The 22,493-nt window shown below is 41.6% G+C and overlaps 1 protein-coding gene across 1 annotated transcript in view; it reads right to left on the bottom strand.

Moving 5' to 3' along the window:
* The window catches only part of PRKD3 (protein kinase D3), an 86,806-nt gene that overhangs the window by 24,681 nt on the left and 39,632 nt on the right, over positions 1 to 22,493 (bottom strand). Inside the window, exons 3-8 of the mRNA XM_074989664.1 lie at positions 12,681 to 12,819; positions 10,908 to 11,039; positions 9,735 to 9,892; positions 5,652 to 5,841; positions 2,824 to 2,901; positions 1,202 to 1,385 (exon numbers count right to left, since the gene is read on the bottom strand). Coding sequence (XP_074845765.1) covers positions 1,202 to 1,385; positions 2,824 to 2,901; positions 5,652 to 5,841; positions 9,735 to 9,892; positions 10,908 to 11,039; positions 12,681 to 12,819 — 881 coding nt within the window. The remainder of the gene's footprint in view (positions 1 to 1,201; positions 1,386 to 2,823; positions 2,902 to 5,651; positions 5,842 to 9,734; positions 9,893 to 10,907; positions 11,040 to 12,680; positions 12,820 to 22,493) is intronic.

Raw genomic sequence — 22,493 nt, 5'->3', positions numbered from 1 at the left:
TGTGGACAAAGCTGACAACGGACTTTGTTGCAAGGAAAAGTTCCAGGACTGGTGCTCCTGCAGTATAGACTGCGGTTGTGGGTGAGAATCCTCATAAGGTTGGGAGGTTGTCTGTAGGAGAGAACAGGCCTGTCACCTAGGGCCTTCTGGAGTGTGGCATCCTGATTAAGACCTACAACCTATCACAAAAGTCTGCAAAGAGAGGCTTCTGAACTCTCTTTTACATTCAAATTCGACACATTAACACATGGTTTGAACCAAGATGTGAATTTTCTGGGTCATTATAGGGGCTCTTTTGCATACTTGGCTTAATCTAATTCTTGACTTCCCCCCCATTTCTGCCCCTCTACTCTCTGATTTGCTCACCTTGATTATTTTTTTTCTGGATTTGCCAACCTTGATTACTTTTCTGGTTCTCAGTGCCTTAAATATTGAGTCTGTTCTGGTATGGCTATGGTCTGAAGAAGTGGGTCTGTCCCACGAAAGCTCACCACCTAATAAATTATTTTGTTAGTCTGTAAAGTGCTACTTGACTGCTTTTTTGTTTCAATAAGATGATTTATTTTCAGGTTGGCAGTGACAAGACAGCAACTTTTTCAAGAAAAAAATCCCAGTGTATATCTGTGCTGGTGTAGCTCTTTCAAAGACCCATTCCTTTAAACATCTATTTTTCAACCATGAGATTGAGGGATCTTGAGTTTTTGCCCAGTTGGAAGGGATACTGAAACTGTTTTATAGAGGGGGCGTCATTCAACCAAACTGTAAACCCTGTGTATAATGGCAACCATATCAAGTCAGGGGGATATGGCAGCATCTCTTGACCCACAGTTCCAGCATCGGGGGAGTCTTGGGGTTTCACTTCCATGCGAGGCGCCTGCAAGAATGCAAGGCTTCAGCAGGGCATGGCTGAAACACCAAAACCCCGTGGAGTCTGTGGGGACGAAGCTCCAAGCCACATCACCTTGCTGCAGACCTCTCAAACTTCTGAAGATTGCTGTATGCAGCTCGGAGGATCACTAAGTTCAGATATTCCTGATCTATACTTTTAATTTACTTGGTTTTCACCTTTACTTGGGACTGAATGTTTTGTAAAACTGTGACTACCAACAACAAATTTGGAACGAACAACATAGTGTGCGTTTTAGTATACAGTGCCGGGGAACAGAATGCCCATGGCACAAAAATCTGTGTCACTGCTTACCTAATTGTTTTAACAGCTTCTTCGTCTTTGTCCACATCAAGATCAGAAGGGTCCATAAAAAACATTTTGTCCTCTGGAGGAGAGGGTTCTTCTGCATCATCCAAACCCCGACTACAGTCGCTGTTTATTTCATTGCTATCAACTTCCATTGGCATGTCCAAATCTTGGCCTGGACTTGAAGGTTCTAAAAACAGATAGACTTGACTTAAACATATGACAAGTCACAAAATTCTCCCCTATTTCCCAATGTAGTCTTACTAAAACAAAGGAAAAAAGTCACATCACAAACAAAAAGACTATCGAGTACACTTGCAAAACAATTTTAAAAACAGCATTTTTTCCATCACTGATGCAGAGAGTATAAAGAATACACTGAAGGCCTCATATATTAGGCAAAGTTAGGGAAGGGCAGCCAAAACAGTCCTCATGAAAAAAATTACAAGCAGTCTTTTAACTGGATCACTGGTTTTCTACTTATTTTGTACTACATATGCTGCAATACAAAATGGCCTTACAGTGGACAGCGATGGCCAATGGTGAATTTCCTGTTCAAGGCAATGCTCCATGTAGGATGGGAATTTCTGAGACAGGTTATGGTCCTGAGTCCTGATGGGCGAAGTGGCACCCCACCAGCACTATGTGTAATAAACCCTCCTGCTTGCTTCATATACTGTGCCCAGACTTTGTTCCAACACTCCCTCAATGACAAGCTTCCTCCTGTGCCTGGTGATCTCCCACTCCAGCATATAGAGGACAGTCGTATTAGGGACAATCCAAAGGCGGGGTCTGGCAGAAGAGAGTCTGACTACACTCTGCTCTTCACTGGCACAAACTGGAACTGCTCCCCAGAAGCTTTAACTTACATTGCCAGGCAGCCAAGGGCCAGAGAGATACAATCAGTCAGTTGTGACTCTCCCTCTCCATCCTATCCTCAAAGTTCAGAAAGAATGGAGAATCAAGCCTACGGATTCCCTTTTGAATGGATCAAAACGGACAAGGGACAAATGATACTGGAAAGAATAAAACCTCAAAAATGTAGGGAAAGATGACACTTCCCCTCAACCATTTTGGCTCAGAGTCTTATTAAACAAAGCAAAGCTCCAAACAGTTAAGTAGTGCAAATTCTCTTTCTTCAGATGCATACCGATGCATTTACAAAGAATTGTTTGGCTTACTGGCCATTAAATGTGTCATTAAGAGAGGTAATGTTTCTCTGTGCCATTTTCCATTTTACTCCATTAAAAGTGACCTTTCTTTCAACAAAAAGAGGAAGCTGTCCTTCATGAAAAACAAGAAGTAGATTGAGTACAATTTAAGTTCATTTTTGGACATGACAAGTAATCCTAATTCTTGACTTTGAGAGAAATCTCAAATGAAGTATATTGAGCTTACCAAGATTTTTTTAAATGTTATAAACCACCAGAAACAACCTTTAATTCTGCTACCTCACAGGGACATATTCGTCTCCATGAAGAAAAAAGGGACAGTGAAAAAGGCATTTAACAAACGTTAGCCTTAAAATATTCAGAGCTAAAAGGATCAGAAAGTAATGAAAATAAGGTTTTGAGTAAGTAATGAAATATCTGGAGGTATTTTGCTATTTGAAAACATAATTTTCCTACCTCCATTGAACACCACCTCTCCAAGACAGTCTCTAGGTACTTTAGATGCACAACGCTTGTGACAGTTAAATCTGCAATCTAAAATAGAAACAAAACCACATATGTCATTACATATAATTTAGTTTTACTCATACTGAGAAAGAGCCTCAAATGACTAATCGCATTATTTTCAACATTGTATTCAACTTCAGGCCAAAAACCATGTCAACAATTGCGTCACAGTCAATTGCTGACATGTCTCCAGTTCAATTCACTAACTCACACTGGCATCTATGACTATGCTTTCATCTCTTCCCTCCCCAAAAAATATATTGTTCTGACTCACTCTCTCTCTCTCACATGTTCATTTTGGTCATTTAATCAGGATTAAATACTCTGGTTCTCTATCTTATCCATCTCCAGTTCCCTTTATTCTTTGTTTTGGGTTCAAAGACTGACTCCTCCCCATGCTTTCTGCTAATTGCTGTTGTGGGACTAAAGTTTTGCTCTGATCTTCATTGCAGCCACCATGGCCAATATGAAGTCTCTCACTGCCCCTGTCAAGATTATAAGACTTCTCTGATATTTCTCTTTTCAGTACAGTTACCACCGAGTAAAGATTCTCTAGGTCTTCGGGATTACTTTTGAACCACGAAATTGGCCCTCCCTGCTGCTACCCACACAAAGCAAGAGTCACCAGGGGATTCTCACTTCCTCTGGATTAACACAAACAGTTTAAAGAGTAGGAGAATGAATTAGATAGCTAAGCACTGGAACTAACTACTTCCCTATTTAGTCTTCTGAACACTTAGAATGATCCAATATAGTAATTGTCCCTTTTCTCCAGGGCTGTTTCTAGTAAGATTTACAGAATAAGGTCACTTTTCTGGTTTACTTTTGAGTAGCTGGGGATGGAAAGATGGAAGATGCTCAGAATGCCAGTAAGGAGCTGTGAAGAGAGCCATAATATGTGAAATGCTGGTCATCTCTACTTTTATTTCTCTTCCTTCATTCTAGTTTCTTTCTTCTCCACACTTTCCTCCCTTCCCCAAACTAACTGTATCTACTGAAATTCACCTCTCTGAAACTGGGGATAGATGGCTCAGAGGTCTCTGAATGGATTTTAGACTGGATCTCTTTGAAACGGCTGCTTTTGCACATTTCTAACTTCCAAAGGGTTAAAAAGTTTCAAGTGTCTTTTGAACTTCTGTTGTTTCATTACATATCAACAGTGTATCTACTACAAGACGCAGTGATTCAAACTCCTAAATAATTCTGGACGCAGCCTAGAATTTCCAAGCTGTAATACCAACCAAGATGAAAGATTTGAGGCTATAACTTTGCCCATTGCAAAGGAACCTACTGATTTTACAGTTGTTTTTAGATAACAGATGAAAGAAAACAAAAAAGAAAAAAAAATTGAACAACTATTTACCCACAGGAATACTGAAGATTTATTGGACGTTTTTCAAATATAATGAAACATAACCAAGTAATTTAATCTCCAAATCTAACCTTCTGGTATACTCAAGGCAGAAAAATCTATCAGATTGTAAAATTATTCTTTTTCTGTTACTTTTAAAAATTCACCACTTTTTTATCTTTGTCTGTGACAAAGTGTACCAGGCTCTCTGAGGCCCTCTTGAAGGCCCTGCACTCCACACTCCACCTCATAAAAAGGGCATAAGAGCAGAGAGTGTGGCCAAATGGCCTCAAGAGACTCAAGGGGAGGCAGACAACCAAGTCCTAGAAGGCTCATATAAAGGAGTTGCAAGGCCTGGACAGCTCAGGTTTCTGGCAGGAACCAGAGGAGGAAAAATGCTGTCCCTGGTTGGCTGAGGAAGCTGCAGCCGGTGGACAGAGAAGTCATAGGGTAGGAGATTCCATAGGCACAGAAATGGAGGAGAAACATCTGGCAGGACCACAGATGTTGCTAGACCAGAGTGCCTCTGGACCAAAGAGCCATAGCTGCCCAGGCCCTGGACTGCAGCCCCACTGGGGCAGGAAGCCTCACTGGCAGCCCCATGGTGGACAGTCAGGCAGCTGGATCAGGGAGCCCCACTGCTGGGAGTTCAGCTGGGGAGGCCAGGCATGGATGTCTGCCAGCAGTCCTGCAGCAGTGGGGAACTGGACTGGGCCAGGCTCAGAATCCCCACTGTCAGGCCTGCCAGAAGCCCCTTGGGGGGAGTTCTGTGGGGGGCTAGGGAGTCTGGCAGTGAGTTCAGCCAGGGCCAAGGATGCCTATTGTCAGCCCTGTGGTAGCAGGGAATCAGGTAGAGGCTGAAAGAGCCCTGCCAGCAGCCCTACAGGGGGAGCCAGATGGAGGCTGCAGAGTCCAGTGGAAGTGCCAGGGATCCCTGCTCTCAGACGCACTATGGCAGGAAGCCAGCCAGGGATGGGGAGCCCACCAAGGGCTAGGGAGTCCAGCAGTGAGCCTGGAGAGGAATCTCCACAGGCCACCCAGCAGCAGCAGGGAGCCCACCAGGTCAGGGAGCTGGGCAGCCCCCGTGCAAGCCCAGAAGCCTGACCTCCCCTGGTCCAGCAAATTCCCTCATTTGGGACCATTCAGGCCTCGAGGGTGCCAGACCAGGGTGGTACAAACTGTACAGGGAAAATGCGATCTCTGCATTCTAATATGAACAACTGAGAGGTCTTTCTGTATCTGACAGTGTCTAAGAAATTTTTGTTTTCTAAAAGCTTCCACTTGATTTTAGGGGGAAGGGGAATGTCTTCCACAATATTTTAAACTACTCAGAATTACTCTTGGGGAATTATCTTCTTTGGTGATCTACATTTGAACTAACATTCAGTGCTCTACAGCAGTAAGATTAATTTCGATGAACTCCTACCTTTACACTGCATTCCTTGGCGAAAAAGGCCTTTGAGCAAACGTTTGCAGTACTGGCATATGGTGGGACGAGTATAGGAATGGACAGCAAAGGTGTGTGGAACCTTCACCCTGCAAAGCACCATCTTTTCCATCCAGATTGGACGCCCACTCCAGGAGGGAATTCTTTTACTGGGTTCTGGGTGGCAACGCTGGGATAAAAGATGCACATGAGATGGAATAAAAACATGTCAGACTTAGAAACAATTTATTTCAAGGGATGCTTGGCACAGAGACTAAGAAACATTTTTGCACAGCATCTTGGTCAGGCAGTTTTAAGAAGTAATTCTGGACATCTGTAGGAAGCACCACACTGTACAGCTTTACAGAATAGGAAAAAGTTTATGGTTCTCCATTTCCACAAAGACAAAAATGAGAAAAAAAACCAAAAATACCTACTGATGATTTCTTCAGTTAGTATAATACAGATTCAAAGATAGTACAGGTTTCTGATAAACATCAGTCTCACTCACAGAATCCTCCAAAATGGGAGGTGTTCCAAAAATACATGCACCCACCTCACACTATTTCAGAAAGCCTTGCATGCCAGCACAATTTACTAAATTTGATTAAAGCATTCAAAATCCAAAGTAATGTGTTATTTCAAAACACACTGAAATGAAATATTCAAGCCTTACTATTTTGATCTAGGTGCAATGATTATGAAAATAAAGTAACAGTAACTTAGTTTCAGGGACAACCATATGGAAAATACTGAACATCAGAGAAGGTGAAGGAATGTCACACTATGAAACAAACTATAGAAATGCAGGACCAACTGACAGGTGCAAATAAAGTACCATATATTGTCAATTTAATTCCCTTACCCTGAAAACAAAAACAAAGATTAAATCTAAAATGCACTCAGCACATATGCAGAATTTATATGCAAAAAAAAATTGGTAACACCACCTTTAGGTGGAGAAAGTGATTATTCTATCTTCTTCATTCAAATGAATTTTTGTGAAGATTTTCATGGTCCTGCTCCCCCTCCGCCCATGCAGCGGGGACTCAGAGATCTGCAGGTGCTATACTGTCCGTGTGGGCACACAGCATGGTGAGCAGAGCTGCTGTGGGAAGGCAAAAATGTGCAAGTTCTGGCCATGAGCTGGCCAGCAGAGGGGCAGGTGAGCCAGGTTGAAGAAGTGGGGCAGTGCGGAGCTGCCAGGAGCATGGGTCTGGGCCCTTCAGTTGCAGGTGCACTGCAGCACAGAGTGCAGGGATTGCAGGGCTGAGCCCTTCAGGCACAAGGTTGGTCGAGAGTGGACCTGCTTCCCTTGTTTCAACTGCCAACTCCACTCCTTTCCATCTGTCCTCTTCTCCTCTGGAGAAGGAGACGGATCCCTCTGCCATCTTTACCCCCTTCCCTGGGGACAGGGACTGAGTCCCTCTGACAGCCACCCCCTGCTCTGCCATCTATCCCTGTGTCCACCAGGGACAGGGACTGAGTCCCTCTACCACTACCCTTTACCATCTGCCCCAGGGCAGGGATTTTTCAGTCCATCTGCCCCCTCCTCTGTCTACTGTCTGGGATGGGGGCCAAGCCCTCTTGCTTTTCATTTCTGCCCCGTCTTGCTACTTCGCCAATCGCTACCACCATCCTTCAGGCCACCGGTTAATTACAGAAAGGAGTTTGGAGGTCCCCTGGGCTGTCCAGACCTTCCCCCTCAGCTCACTTGCCCCCAGTATATGCCCACTCCACTTCTACATGCCAGGGCTCTCTCTCCTGTCACCATCCACAGCTAAACAGAAAATCTCAGTGTCTTAATTTATTAATGAATCTGTTGTACGTAGGACTATTAGTGACTTTTAAAAGTATCACCAGCACTCAGACCATAGGCAGAGGTCAAAAGGTCAAATTTCGGCACCCCCACCTCAGAAAGGTTGCTGATGCCTGAAATACAGTTTTACCAAATAGCTCTGAAAGGTGCAGAAGCCTCACTGTGTTTTCTAGTCAAGTTTAAAGTTGCTTATGCTGGCAATTACTATATCTTCTAGGATCATATTATTGGGAGCAAAGACATATTTAGGCCTGACAGAAACTTTCTGTTCATTTTAAGAGTCTGTTCGAGAACGTTTAACCATGTAAGTATATGTAGAAGTGTGTATGTGTACGAAGCTGCAGCTCATATTTAGGAGAACAAGAAAAAATAACATAAATGTAAACCTCGAAAAGACCAGGTTGAACTAACACTAAACTTGTACAGTCAAGGGAGAAGAGTTAATATAGGAATATGCGACTAATATAGATGTACATGAAACAACAACAAATCATTATAAAGTTTGTGTAACAAAGAAGCACTGAAGCTGTTTGTCTGATGTTGGAGGCGACTATGAGGAGACTGTCCTAAGGAGCTTGCCATCTGTGAGTAACTCAAGGGTGCACAAAGTGCAGGGGTTAGGCCCCCTTTGGGGAACATGAAATTCATAAGGGGGGCACAGCACGATTGGCTGCTGGGTCTGAGGCTTATCTATCTCATTAAAAATGTTGAAATATGTTACTGTTTTTATGTATGTGTATTCACATTTATATACCAATTAATAAAGTTTTCACATTCTACGTATTTATTTTCTTACATGTGCTGAAAGGGTTTTTTCACGTGAACATAACCAAAATTTCCATTGTTTGGATTACATTAGACAGGTGGGTGGGGGGCTGCTAATTGCAGGGACAAACAGTGGGGTCCAACATAAAATGTTTGCTCACCCCTGGAATAACCGATCACAACTGGAGGAGGCCATAACTAATATTTATTATACTCATCTATGGAGCAGACGAACCTCAGTCCAACACAAATGACAGCAAAGAACTTTGACAAAAAAATAGGATGCAGAATCCCAGCCAAAGACAACAAAGCAGAAACTTTGTAACTGAACCATGTCACTTGCCAGAAATCTGGCCAAAAATGCTATTTCTAACAACTGCAAATAACTTTTTGCTTTTTAAAAAAAACAGTTAGCTGGTAAGAACATTCTTCATATCAGGTACATTACTCCCACCCACTGGTCACAGTTAGTAACAAAAAGAACTGATCTAACGATCTCATTGCCATACTCTCATCCTTTCACAAGATACTTCACATCTTTTGGCCAAACATAATCTCCAACCACAACCTGCTCCTGAGATGCCACCAGGAGGATAAGACCACTAACATTATGAGAAGACGCTGGAGATGAATAAGTCAAGTGATGAAACGAGAGGCAGACGCCATTGTAAAGATAGCACTTCATTGGACATCTGATGGATGACAGAAATGTGAGAGGCCCAAGACAACATGGCAGCGTACTGTTGAGGCAGACATGAAGAGAATGAACTACATCTGGGACACACTAGAGAAAATGGCCAAAGACAGACAGAAGTGGAGGACCTTCGTTGCTGCCCTACACACCAGTGGGCGTAATAGGCTTTAACTAACTAACTAATGATCTCATTGGCCCTTGAATGTTTTATTACCATGTTTCGGATACCCAAATTGTATTAATTTCTCAGACCCCTTAGTAGTGGTCAGTTATAGTGGATAATAGCTATATGAAGAATGGTTCCTGTAAGCTCTTTACTCCACATATAGGTGTTTTGCTGAATTCTGTGGAACATTCTCTTTTTTCAGACTACAAATGTACAATTTATACTGTGTTTTACCCAATTAACTATTACAGACTGATATAGTAATTGCACACTAAATCTATATTCCAGAAGGAAGCAATATATTTTATCATCTCCCTACCCAAGATTTCTGAGGAATATACATTACTGTGAATGACACATTAATGGCAAAATTGTTCATGAAAGTTACAATCCTCCTCCAATTTCACTTCTCACACTCCCTGTAATAACACAGAATTATCATCAAATGTCACTGTGTCAAAGATTCCCCAGCAATCTAAATATAAACATGTATGATCTGAAATGGTTAATATAAAATAGCTTTTACTCAATTTAAAATAATTACGATATAAGGCTGTTTCTGGGAACTAGAACCATGATGGTTTCAACTCATTACTATTCTATATAAAGTGTATTTTGTTTTTATTTTCTGATACATACCTCTTCACTAGCAGTGGCTGTGTATTCAGTTTGCACTGGTCTGGGAACTGAAAGCCCAGAACTTGGTAAAGACACATTAGACAAACGCCTCTTTCTCACTCCACTACAGTTATTTGGAATCTTGAAGGCACACCGCTTGTGGTAATTTAATCCACAGCCTAAAAAATGTCAATTTGGAAAAAATTATGTAAAGAGAACGCCTTATTTAGAACAAATAATTGAAATATTTTAAAATGACAGATATAAAGTTGATGTTTTTTATAAAGCAGAAAGGAAACAAATTGGTAAATAAAGGAGACAAATGTAGCAATTTGTTTAGATTCATCTAAGGTAAGAGGATAAGAACTCAGTATTTGTTAGTGTAATTTACCATAACAGCTTACTGTTCACTAAAAGTTTTGGAGTTTGCCATTTACTTAAATTATGGTTTTCAATTACCCTTGTCTGATACTTGCTAAAAGATGGAAACTGGGTATGTCAGATCTTCCTCAATTCTCTTCTCCACAGGCATGCTTTCAGGTCTAAACTGAGGACACTGGAGCAAAGAGGAAGCCAACAGACAGGAAGTGGTGTGTTTCTACTACTGCAACACTTTCTATAATCCAACTGGACATAGGCCATACTGAAAGGGGTTTCCTTTAGGAGCCTCTCCATTAACTATTAAAAAGCTGATGCAAGGAACTCAAATACTGTACTCAGCGAGACTCTCAAAACCTGCACAAGCTAAGCATTATTCCTTTTTTTTTTACAGGTGGGAAATTGGAACAGGGAAATTAAGTGTCTCACCCAAGGTCATACAAATGTTGTGTCTGAGCAGGAACAGAACCCAGAACTGAATTATGCTCCTTTCCAAATGCTGAATTAATCACTAACCAATAAATTATGTAACATAATTAAGATCCTGCCGTTATGTTTCCCTTGTGACCCTCTCAAAAGTCAGGGATAACTCAGTGGTTAGCCCATTGGCCTGCTAAATCCAGGGTTGGGCATTCAATCCTTGAGGAGGCCATTTAGGGATCTGGGGCAAACAAGTTTTTATATACATATATATATATCTGTGAGGGATGGCGATAGGAGGGCAGAGGACTAGACTCAATGATCTCTTGAGGTCCCTTCCAGCTCTATGAGATAGGTATAACATCATGATTCACCTGTTAGGAATACATGACTTACCTTCACATTTTAATCCTTGTCGTACCAAACCCCAAAGCATCTCCCCACAATAGTCACAAAATGTAGGGGCCTTGTAAGAATGCACATAAAGTGCATGAGGACGAATCTGGAAATCTTCAACTGTAGCCAAAGCTTTAAAAAATGCAATAATTTATATATTTGTGACTGTAAGAGTAAGTATTTATAAAAATAGTTCATTGTTTTAAAACAATAGTTGCAAACACCATGAACAAAACAAAACAAAGTTAAAAAACCCAAATTAAAAAAAATTAAAAAATATAAATGATGTCTCTACATTCCATACATTTGGAGGATTTCTCATGCACACGTGGTTTTTAGTCCAACTTTTCTTTATCTGCTAATATCTGTAAAATAATAGTCATGAGTACTCAACAGTACATATTACTTAAGAATATTTGATGCTGACAAACCTGGCTGATGGGGATGTGATGGAGCTACAAAATTAACAAATTTATTAAACAAAATTATGTTGTGTTATGGATTTATAAAATTAACAAATGATGAAAATCCAGCTTATTAAGTATGAACTAGTTTCACTAACATTTGATATGGTGCCTCCCAAAACATTACTTAAAAGACAGTTCATAATAACTTGGAAGGATTAAAGGTGAATAGAGAACTGGTAGGACTGTAATCAAAGGGTGATGCTAAACTAGGCTACCAAGATGGCACCTCAAATTTTGCAGTCTTGTGAAGCATTCTGTCAAAAAGAGACAAGGAAGAAAACTGGGTTGTGTTGCAGTTTCAGACAGGAGAGAATGCTTCATTGTGTTGTAACACGCAGTCCAAGGAAATTGCCTTCCCAGTTTTGCTTGAGAGAAGTCAAAGAGAAGACAGACCAAGGCAATTCTTATTTCCCTGACTGGATCTAACTCCTGTTTCAGAAAGCAGGCATGAAATTCCTATCTGTGCACAGGGTGGCATTCTGGGCCTCAGTTATCATAACCCTGCATTCTATTCCCTCTTGATTACTGATATATGTCAAAGCCCTGTGCGATAATGCCTACACTGCTGTTTTCAGTGCTATACAGAGACCTCTGAAGGTCATGATCTGTAAACCCAGGCTCCAGGACTCACTATGCAGATTTTAAAATGCAAGTTAGATGTACTCGGTTAAACTTCCAATTTCAGCTTTGCCCACATCAACAAACAGGCTGTGGATGTCTCTCCATCTATTTCAAAAAGCTTTGAATCAGAGCCATGGAGCCCAACATTTTGAAAATTTTGAAAAATACTGTGGGTTCTTTAATAACCACCATCTTTGTTTTATACATCATTTACAAACAAGATGGCTCATGCAAGCAGCACAATGCCTCAAAATATCACATCCTGACAGGTGAGTCAGAAGACTTATCCACATAAGCAATATTTTTAACTGTAATCCACCAATGATGGAAGCTGTAAAACAGAAAGGGTGCAGAAGAATGTATAAACAACATGGTTGGGAGAGAGGGGAGGAGAAGCACACCCCAGTTCTATCTATACTATAGCTTTCATGGTTATACTGCTGTTGGAGGATTAAGACTACAAAGCAGTGCAGATGCAGCCTCAGGGAAGATCAGAAATACCATTTCAAAGAGCACTCAATTTCTTTGGAAATCTGTCCCAAATACTGACCAGACCAAAGCCTGAACAACCAACTAGCTTCAAGACAGCAGTCCAAAGTTATATTGTTGTAGACCAGGTACTGTAATACTGTGACTGTTTTATCCAGTAATAAAAATGGTTTCTTTGCAAATATAAAGGACCTACCCGAGAGCACAACCTCAACAAGATCTCCTTCGTGTATCTCTTCTGATGATGTAATCCTCTGCAAAATATTTTCCGAGTTCAGGTCATGGCGAAAGAGGAGAATTTTGTCATACATGCCAAAGAAACCACACTCTGGGAACTGCAACAAAAAATTTTCTAAATTAGTACATGCCATAGTTTGCTAATCCTGTAAACTGAATACTTTCTATACGATTACAGAATTTGTGTGCCATAAGAGATCCACCAGAGCTCCTCATCTCCTGAAAAAAAAAATTATCCCACGTGAAATCCAGAACAGGCTTAAAAAGACAGAAGAAAGCTCGGATTATAACTGAATTTTTAGATTCAAAAGCCATTCTAATGCTTCTGGGGTCACAACAAAGATCCCACTTGTACCATCACTGCAAACATGAATGGATCAGTTGTCTGATGCATCACGTTGTTTGTACCTAACCACAATCACAGTATGGTGACTCTTATGGTGTGCTGCCTAATCATATTGTTAGTCTTTAAAGTGTTAAATTTCTGCTCCTTTGTTTTGTCGGAGTACAGACTAACACAGCTTCCTTTCTGTTACTGGTTAAGTGCAGTCCACAATCTATGTGGAAAGTAAAATCTTAGGATTTTCTGCCACTGTTTCAGAATGCCACACAAGCGGCCGAAGATTCAACCCAGTGAGGGCTTGCATCTATTCCACTGACCTGGAGCACTGACACACAGATCCAGAATGGCTTCCTTGATTTAAATGGGGACAATGGCAATGAAACAAGGTCTCAGTGTTATCAGCACATCCAGAGAGGCCAGGATCTTCTTTTACTCATGGACCCCAGAAGCATCTCACCTGAACTTGGCTGAGCGCCACAGTATTGGCATTGATTTTAGAGCATCATTAACAAATAAGCACAGCATTGATTTCAATGTCAAAGAGACTGGAGCAGGAGCTGTTTTACCAAGCTGGCGCATAACACTCTACCATTGGCCAGACAAGGGTTTTAATGATATTCAAAGCATGCTTGCATCAAATCCCCAGGATATGCCTGTGAGTTCCTGAATAGTATTAACCCTTTTCTTTTTAGTTTTATCAATGTGCTTGTGACAGCTTGTCATCTGATTGAGGGCAACTGCAAAGTACCAAGGATTGTGGTCATGCGGTAGAGACAGAAGTCCACTTTCCAAGGCACTCTGGCTTCATGGTTACTCAAGTGGAATGCAGAGACAGGTGTCTTTGAACTGTTGGGTTTCAGATGCCAAGCTCTGAAATACAGGTTGTAAATGATGACCTTTTCTGAAGCCTTTAGAGAGGGTACTTGCACTGCTAGCGAAGCATAACCTGCATACCTGAATTTATGGGCAGATGTGACCAAACATCACTGGTCTAGACACAAAATAGTGCAGGCTCTAAAATGGATCCTTCTGGGAGACCATTGTTCATTCTCCATGAGGTGCTAGCAGATTCACCAAGGAATGCAGTGATTTTCTGTTATTCGTCATCTCAGTGATGTATCTGATGATTGATTAGCACTGGAAAGTTAATAACTTCAGCAGGAGATTTTATATGCAAAAGGTTGTCCATAAATATTGTTGCTATTTTTATTTTTCATTGGAAGTCACATTCTATGTAGCTGGTTAAGACCAACACCTTGTCACAGTAGCTGCAGCTGAACCTGGCCTGCTCTTTGGGGACCAGCTGCTATGGTATCAGCTGTAACCTTTGAAGGTTTACAACAATTACTATGAGGGAGATGGTCCAGTGGACTCCTTTCCTTTTGTATGCCAGCACTTCCTCAACAATACTGGTGTCAGAGTGGACTGATTTAATTCAAGGCAACTTAAATTACCAGAATAGAAATCACTGATTTAAATCAAGTTCCCAAAAAAAGCTAAGATGGACTACACTTAAGAGTGTTTTTGGAGTATGCCACGCTGAACCCAATGGCACTTCTGTTTTTGAAAAAATGTGTACAGAATGGGATTCCCCCATTGGAAATTTAGAGTTATGATGAAATATAATAGGGAATAGACTTATGGCATTACCCTTATGGTTTGTGACCATGATGTTTCAAAACAGGGAGTGTGCATAATGTAATGTAAGATAAGAACATGACACACAAGCTGTGTCTACACGTGCACGCTACTTCGAAGTAGCGGCACTAACTTTGAAATAGAGCCCGTCGCGGCTACACGCGTCGGGCGCTATTTCGAAGTTAACTTCGACGTTAGGCGGCGAGACGTCGAAGTCACTAACCTCATGAGGGGATCGGAATAGCGCCCTACTTCGACGTTCAACGTCGAAGTAGGGACCGTGTAGACGATCCGCGTCCCGCAACTTCGAAATTGCCGGGTCCTCCATGGCGGCCATCAGCTGGGGGGTTGAGAGATGCTCTCTCTCCAGCCCCTGCGGGGCTCTATGGTCACCGTGGGCAGCAGCCCTTAGCCCAGGGCTTCTGGCTGCTGCTGCGGCAGCTGGGGATCCATGCTGCAGGCACAGGGTCTGCAACCAGTTGTCAGCTCTGTGTATCTTGTGTTGTTTAGTGCAACTGTGTCTGGGAGGGGCCCTTTAAGGGAGCGGCTTGCTGTTGAGTCCGCCCTGTGACCCTGTCTGCAGCTGTGTGCTACTTTGGCGTGTAGACGTTCCCTTGCAGCGCCTATTTCGATGTGGTGCCGCGCAACGTCGAAGTTGAACATCGACGTTGCCAGCCCTGGAGGACATGTAGACGTTACTCATCGAAATAGCCTATTTCGAAATAAGCTATTTCGATGTAGGCTTCACGTGTAGACGTAGCCACAGTGACAAAAGGCAACTTTAAATTTTTCCTGCTTCAACTTGCAGTACTGTAAACTTGATTGACAGATTCTAAACCTAGTTAACTAGTTAAACAAGCCATAGGGACAAGCTAAGCTAAACCTTTTTTTCTAGTAATATCCAACACAGCAAACAGCTTGGGAGTTTACTTGTCAAATCATATTTACACTAAAAGGCACAGAGAGTGTCTTGAAGAATGATGCACTGCAAACTGAATTATGTTACTAACCAATTGATCCACTCAGTCATATCCACATCTTTATTCACATCATAAGCTCTCAAGAGGCAATTTTCCTTATGATATTTCATTCTTGCAACTAAGCCCTGCATCAACATCTAGCACTGCTTACACCTGACATTTTCCTAGTTTTACCCACAGAATGTATTTCTTCAAAGTATTCCCAGATAGGGTCTTTCCTTATGCCCAGAAGCCACGATAGGTTGATTTTATTTTTGGAGTGTTTGTTTGTTTGTCTTTTTAATGACAAAAGCATATTGGAATACAGAAAGCTCTGTGCGTGTGCACATGCTGAAAAATGTCTTCCCTTCCACTGTTCCTTTCTATGCTGCATCCATTCTTTCCAATATATTGATTTATGTCTTTAACACAATGTCTTAAACTCCTCTGCCATGCTTGACCAAAGTCTACCACCACATAAGCCCAGAACAAAACCAGTCCTATACAGCTTGAGTCTTTCTTTGCACATGTTACTTTTTAGTTTTCTAAGACAGAGAACTTGAAAGCCCAGAACTTTTAAGAAGCAAGAGCTAGTAGTTAGGTTGGACAGACTAGAGCAGAGGTCAGCAACCTGTGGCTCCGGAGCCACATGAAGTTCTCTAAGGAGTCACTTGCAGCTCTGGACACTGCTGTTGCTGACTCCTCTTGCTGCTCCCTGCCCTGCCGTGCTGAAATAATGGAACTAAACTCAATTGGTTTAACGGACAGCAGGGAGATGGGCGGGATCTGGCCATTAAACCAATTAAATTTAGTTCCATTATTTCAGCTCAGCAGGCCAGGGAGCTGTCTGCGCTGCAGGTGGGGGAAGTGAGCAGGAGAGCTAGGGGGAGGAGCAGCCAAGTCTGCCCCTGCCAGACCCATGCAGGCCTGCTGAGAAGGAAATGGGAGAGAGGAGCAGAGGCACGGGGTGGTAGCGTCTGCATCTGCCCCTGCTGGAGCCACGCAGCCCTGCTGAGAAGGAGACAGAGGTGGAGAAGCAGCAGCAACAGGCATGGTGTCTAGCTGAGGGAGATTAGTCCTAAATTTGGGGCTCAGAGGAGTTAATCCTGGGGATGGGCGGGCAGGTTTGGGGCAGAGAGGGAATAAGCCTGGGTGGGGGGGGGGGGAGCGCTAAAGTAATAAACTTCCTAACTGGTACAGGCTATAGGATAAAATTTTGAAGTAGGCCATGATATTTGCTAAGAACCACTGTTTCAAAATGGAGTCTGGTAAGCACCCCCCATCCCAGCCACCTGGGGAGGGCACCCCAGCTCATATAAGTAACTCCCTAGGCAGCGACATACTAGGAAAGGACCCTGCGGGGAGGGTAACTGGACTATAGTTAAAGGACGACTGACACGATTCTTTCACTGACTTCTGCTTTGATTCTGCACTGCCCACTTGCTTTGATTCTGTAGAGATAACACGAATGATCGTGTCCATGCGAAGATTACATCAGGATGCCAGACGAGACAACACTGCTTTACACAATCAGTGTATTACAGAGGAGATATCACTTTGTACATCGGTGTTGAGGACTGCACTCTTCAAAGGACTTGTTTATAAATAAAATGTTCTGTAAACTACACACGGATACTCTTTGTAACTCCCAGATTGTTCATTAATTCATCTGGATTTCTCATTGATTATGCTCATTTCCTTATTGTCTGCTTCTGTTCTTTTTGCTATCAGCTCTCTATATAACCAATCATAACTTGGTACCTGTCAGTGCATTCTGAAACTCAACAAAGTTCAGAATCACTCTGCCAGCTGGTTGTAATAAACCTTTGTTGCTTCACATACCGTATCCAGACTTTATTCCAACACAGACCATAGTGTGTGCACTGTTCTTAAAACAGAGGTTACAAAAAGTAGGGTTTTACATTATTTATTAAGGACTGTCTCATATTCACATGCATTGAGGCTCTTCAAGTATTGATTTTGTAATTGAATTTGAAAAAATGGTACTTCTCACTATTTTGGTTACAGACCCCACGACTAGAGCCATCTATTCATTTTTAGGAGACTAAGTGTACGTGTAACATGTTTGCGATGTAATTGTAACTTATTTTTAAATAAGAAATTTTGTATTTTGATTTTTAAATCAAAACGTTGGAATTAAATCCAAAAAAAATTTTTTATAGAATTGATTTTCATCCCCTTTGACTAGTGTAACCATCTTATCCATGCCATCCATGTTTGATTTAGATGACCACTGCGTACAATACTCAGGAATCACCAGACTTCCAGCAGTTAACAGTGCATCGCTCTCAGAATGTTCCTTGGGCAGTCATGAAAAGAGGCAGCTCCTATTTAATGTCAGTTGGTATCACACGCATATCAAGAAGAAAAGACAAGACAGTTTGGCAGACACTGGGGCACAGTTTTTCTACAAAATCTGGTTAAGATTATCCACCTCCTGTTCCTAGTCATTGTGAAGCTGACTCACTGTGCTTATGAGAAAAGAGCAGGTTGGTTTTTTTAACAGCCTGGTCCTCTCTCATAGGTTCCATATTCAAGCTTGTTACTCTTAAGTTGTATTCTGCAAAGATGTTGACAGCATAACCACAGCTCAAAAGCAAAGCACTGTAAACCATCAAACACGAACTGACAGAGAACAAAATTCAACCAGTCATTCAATGTCTCCCAACTTGTTTACTAAGTAAACGATCTCCAACACTTATTGCCAGCTTCATTCCCTAACTGAACAGAATAATCCATAGATGAATCTTGGTAACTGGCATCTATCCATGAATTATCAGAAAATAATATTTTTCCAGCAAGTTCCCAAAGGTCTGTGTTATGGGAGGAGACAAAGAGGGTGGGAATATATGTCTGACGATGGCCTGTGCCCGAGACGTTGTAACTGATTTCTCATATTTGGCTAACCAAAATCCCGCCTCTCCTTCACTATCTCAAGACTACGTACTAGGGATCAGTAATAGCATGGCTGTCTGTTTTAAGACACTTTTACTCAAAACGTTAGAAACTTATCATTGGCCTTCTAGACTTGGTTCTCAGTGTCTTGGTTGCTGTTCATATCCGGGTGGGTTTTTTTGGCAAAGGCGGCCTCTACTGGATGACCTTATCTGCACTTTCTTTGGCCTCAGTATGTAAGCGTATTTTGGCTTCCAGTGTACTTTGGTACTGCTCCAGCTCACTACAGCTGCCTGTGGAGGAAAATAGGATATGAAGTGGTGAAGTAAGGAGAAAACATGGTATGAAGAATAAGCAGAACTGCATTAAGCACAACTTATGTAACATGGTCTTAGATGCTGTAAATAAGAACAATACACTCTACCTCTAATTTTAACATCTGTATCTAAAAATTTTGACTTCAGCATGTGTATCTCAGGACTGTCTCTTTGTCACCCTCCCAAAAAGCTGGTATCAACCACATCAGTGGTAAATTCCTCCTTGTCAATGAAGCAATGCTACACCATGACAGGTAGACATCTGAAAGTTCAACTACCCAAAAGTAGTGTCTCATAGATGTAGTGTTCTAACACCCTTAAACTATTACTTGTTTCCTTATAATCCACAGCCAGTAGGCATTCTGCTGATTCCTTGAGAAGAGATGCCTATTTGTGCTTATTGTGATCAGCAGAACATGGTCTTATCTACCATTACTTATCCAACAAATCACATGGAAAATTATATCCCTTTCAGAGAAAACCACATATAGTATTGTCAAGGCTGATCTCCATTCTGACACTCCAAGTGCAGAACGTGAGGGCCTGCAAAATACCTTAAAACTACCTGGCCTCTTTAGGCTTCTGCTTAAAAGCTTCCCAATGTCACAGATTCTCTGACCCTGGGAGGTAACTGCCACCACCCAAGTAAGAAAACCTCTCTTTAAAACCTAGGATGACATACTTGGGATTTCTCTGTCTGGGGTAACCTCAAGCTCTTAACCCTTCTTTAGGAGCGAGCTTAAAAAAAGAGGAAGAAATTAAGCTGAAATCTGACAGGTGACTTTTCAGTCTAAGGCAAACATATACACAGATCCTTCTCTACAACACAGAAATCAAATCATTGCCTTTTTTTTTCTTTAAAAAAAGGGTGATTTATTAACAAAAGTTTTACGTGTTAAAGTTAGGTTACTTGGTTGCTAGGTGTTTGCAACTAAAGCAAAGTAATTAAAAATACGTAGGTTAAAGCACAGATAATTACTTTCCTGGGATCCAGTTTAAAAGTTACAGTGTACAAGGGGTACATCAGCCAGCCTGAAAAGTCCTGCACCAAAAAAAAAAACTAGCCTAATCAATCTGATTAATCATGTCCTTTCTACTTAAGTATCTATACATCTAGATTTTCTTGTGGTCTGGATAGTTACTAAATTTCTTAAGCCTGATCAAGCTTCAACATAGGATGGGAAGGACACATACAGGTGCAAAAATGAATCAACTCCTCCCCTCCAGCAGGATCAGGCCAAACAACATCAACCACCGCCTCCCAGCAGGACTGGGCCCAACAGCAGGAGGTCCGGGTCCTCAACACTCCTCTACCCTGCAACATCACAGCCCCAGTGACCCCAGCTGAGGAACAGGCTACCCAGCACTAGGAACACAGCATCAAGTATGCAGGGCTGTCATATAACAAACACTAAGGCTTTTTTGGGGTGGGGAGGGGTAGGTGTACAGTTAATTATAGGTACTGACTTATTTTTCCCAAGGGATGCTCCACCCCTGCTCTGCCTTGAGGCCTTGCCCCCATTCTACCCTGGCCTCAAGGCCCCACCTTTGTTCCACCTCTTCCCAGCCCAACTCTGCCCCTTCCAAAAATTTTGCAGTTAGAGGAACTATTTAAGTTCAACATATTCATTTGCTAAAATGAAAGAGTTGCTGATAAACTTTTCTGAATGCTACTACCATATTTATATAACTATAAAAGACCAATATGTAGTCTTTATTAAAAGATACTGGTCTGTATTAAATCTTTTTTCTTCCTGGTTTTTGAAAGAAGTACTTCCTCCCCACTATAAGTGCTTACGAATTCAGCTACAGCAATAAAGCCCAGTGGGATTCAGGAGCTGAAGCACATCTATAGGTAAGAGACTAGAAGGCTAAGGCCAGTAAGAGAAAATAAAGAAGATAGATACACCCCCAAATTGCTAGAAATCATATTTCTTCCTTACGCTGTCAAAGACATCAAGCTAGATCATAAGGCACCACCTAAGGGAGATCAGATGGCCACTGTTTATTTTCCCACATCCCCGTAACAGATTCAACCTGCTGGCCATCGAGCTACTGCTACTACTACTACTACTACCCCAGTGCCCCCCAACCAACATCTGACTTATCATACAACTACTGTGTCTCAGTTTGTAAAATGAGAATTAAGTTTTCCTACATTGTAGGGATGTGAAGCTGTGTTCATAAGTGTTTATAAAGTGCTTTGGGGACTTTAAACTGCAGGTACTTTAGTATTAGTAATAATAAAAGTTGGTATGTTAATACCTATACCAATGCTATGCATGACTTCTCTCACCCCCAAGTCAGAAAACACCAGATACACAACACAAAATTGAATAAATTTATTTCAGCAACTCAGAGCAATCAAGGTCACCTATATCTACCTATCGAAACAAAAAGCAGTCAAGTAGCACTTTAAAGACTAGCAAAATAGTGAGGTTTCCTGGGACAGTCCCACTTCTTCAGACCATGGTCTGGCTACGGTCTGAAAAAGTGGGTCTGTTGCATGAAAGTTCACCTAATAAACTATTTTGCTAGTCTTTAAAGTGCTACTTGACTGCTTTTTGTTTTGATAGTGTATAACTAGCACGGCTTCCTCTCTGTTACTATATCTACCTACTATGGGAAGAAAGAATGTTTACTAATGCAATGGCAGTTCCACTTATCAAGGGGACTACCATTGACAGAGCAAGGACTGACCATCACTGCTCAGGCCAGATCACACAGAATAAACTATGCACCCTGGATTTCCAAGAATTCTCCAACAAGCAGTTTCCATAACTATAGGGCTAGCTTAGCCTCTTGTGAAGATTATTCAGTTAATTTCTCTCTTGTTCTGTGCTTTTAGGGCGTATGTGCCAGACATTTTTCTCCAGTTAACTAGAAATCATGCACCAAGGTTACATTTGGTTATAATATTTAAGCTGTAACTAAACCTATTTAACTGTACTCATGTATAAGTCCTACATTACTACTTTCAAAACCATTAGGATTACTACAAGATCTACACTCAAAATGACTAGCTCACGGGGAAAACTATAGCTAAGAGATCTGAAGCTACAAAGGGGATTTCCACACGGCATGCACAATCATAAAACATAACCAGACTCTCAATCCATATTCAGGAAAGTACTCTTTCATCGTTAGAAAGCAGCTTCAATGCCGCTCGCCATCTGACTCTAATTTCAAAGTATGTGAAAAAAGGCAGGAGAGTTAGAGTTCCTAAGAACTTTGTGAGATTTGACTTTCAAACAAATGACATGCTCTACATCAGTGTTTCCCAAATTTAAAATGTTTGCACACCCCTTTTGGGACTTCAGTCTTATCTGTGTACTCTCTCTCCCAGTGCTGTCCCAGTGCTTATCTCCTGATTTTCAGTAATTTATTTTCTGCTGCATACCCCTTGAAATGCTTTCGTGGACGACCAGTGGTATATGTACCACACACTCTACATGACAAGACAAACTAGTTTCTGAAAAGCAAAGGATTGATGGAAGATGTCTATGTCAGATTGGTGTAAGCAAGTAAAATCACTGTCATTGGGTGGATTGATTTAAATCACCAAATCATCATCATCATCACTCCAGTAACATTACTTT

The sequence above is a fragment of the Carettochelys insculpta genome, chromosome 3 (assembly GCF_033958435.1).
Source record: "Carettochelys insculpta isolate YL-2023 chromosome 3, ASM3395843v1, whole genome shotgun sequence".
NCBI classification, from domain to species: Eukaryota; Metazoa; Chordata; order Testudines; family Carettochelyidae; genus Carettochelys; species Carettochelys insculpta.
The sequence above is the reverse complement of the archived record's forward strand: the minus strand, read 5'-3'. Positions and strand labels throughout refer to the sequence as shown.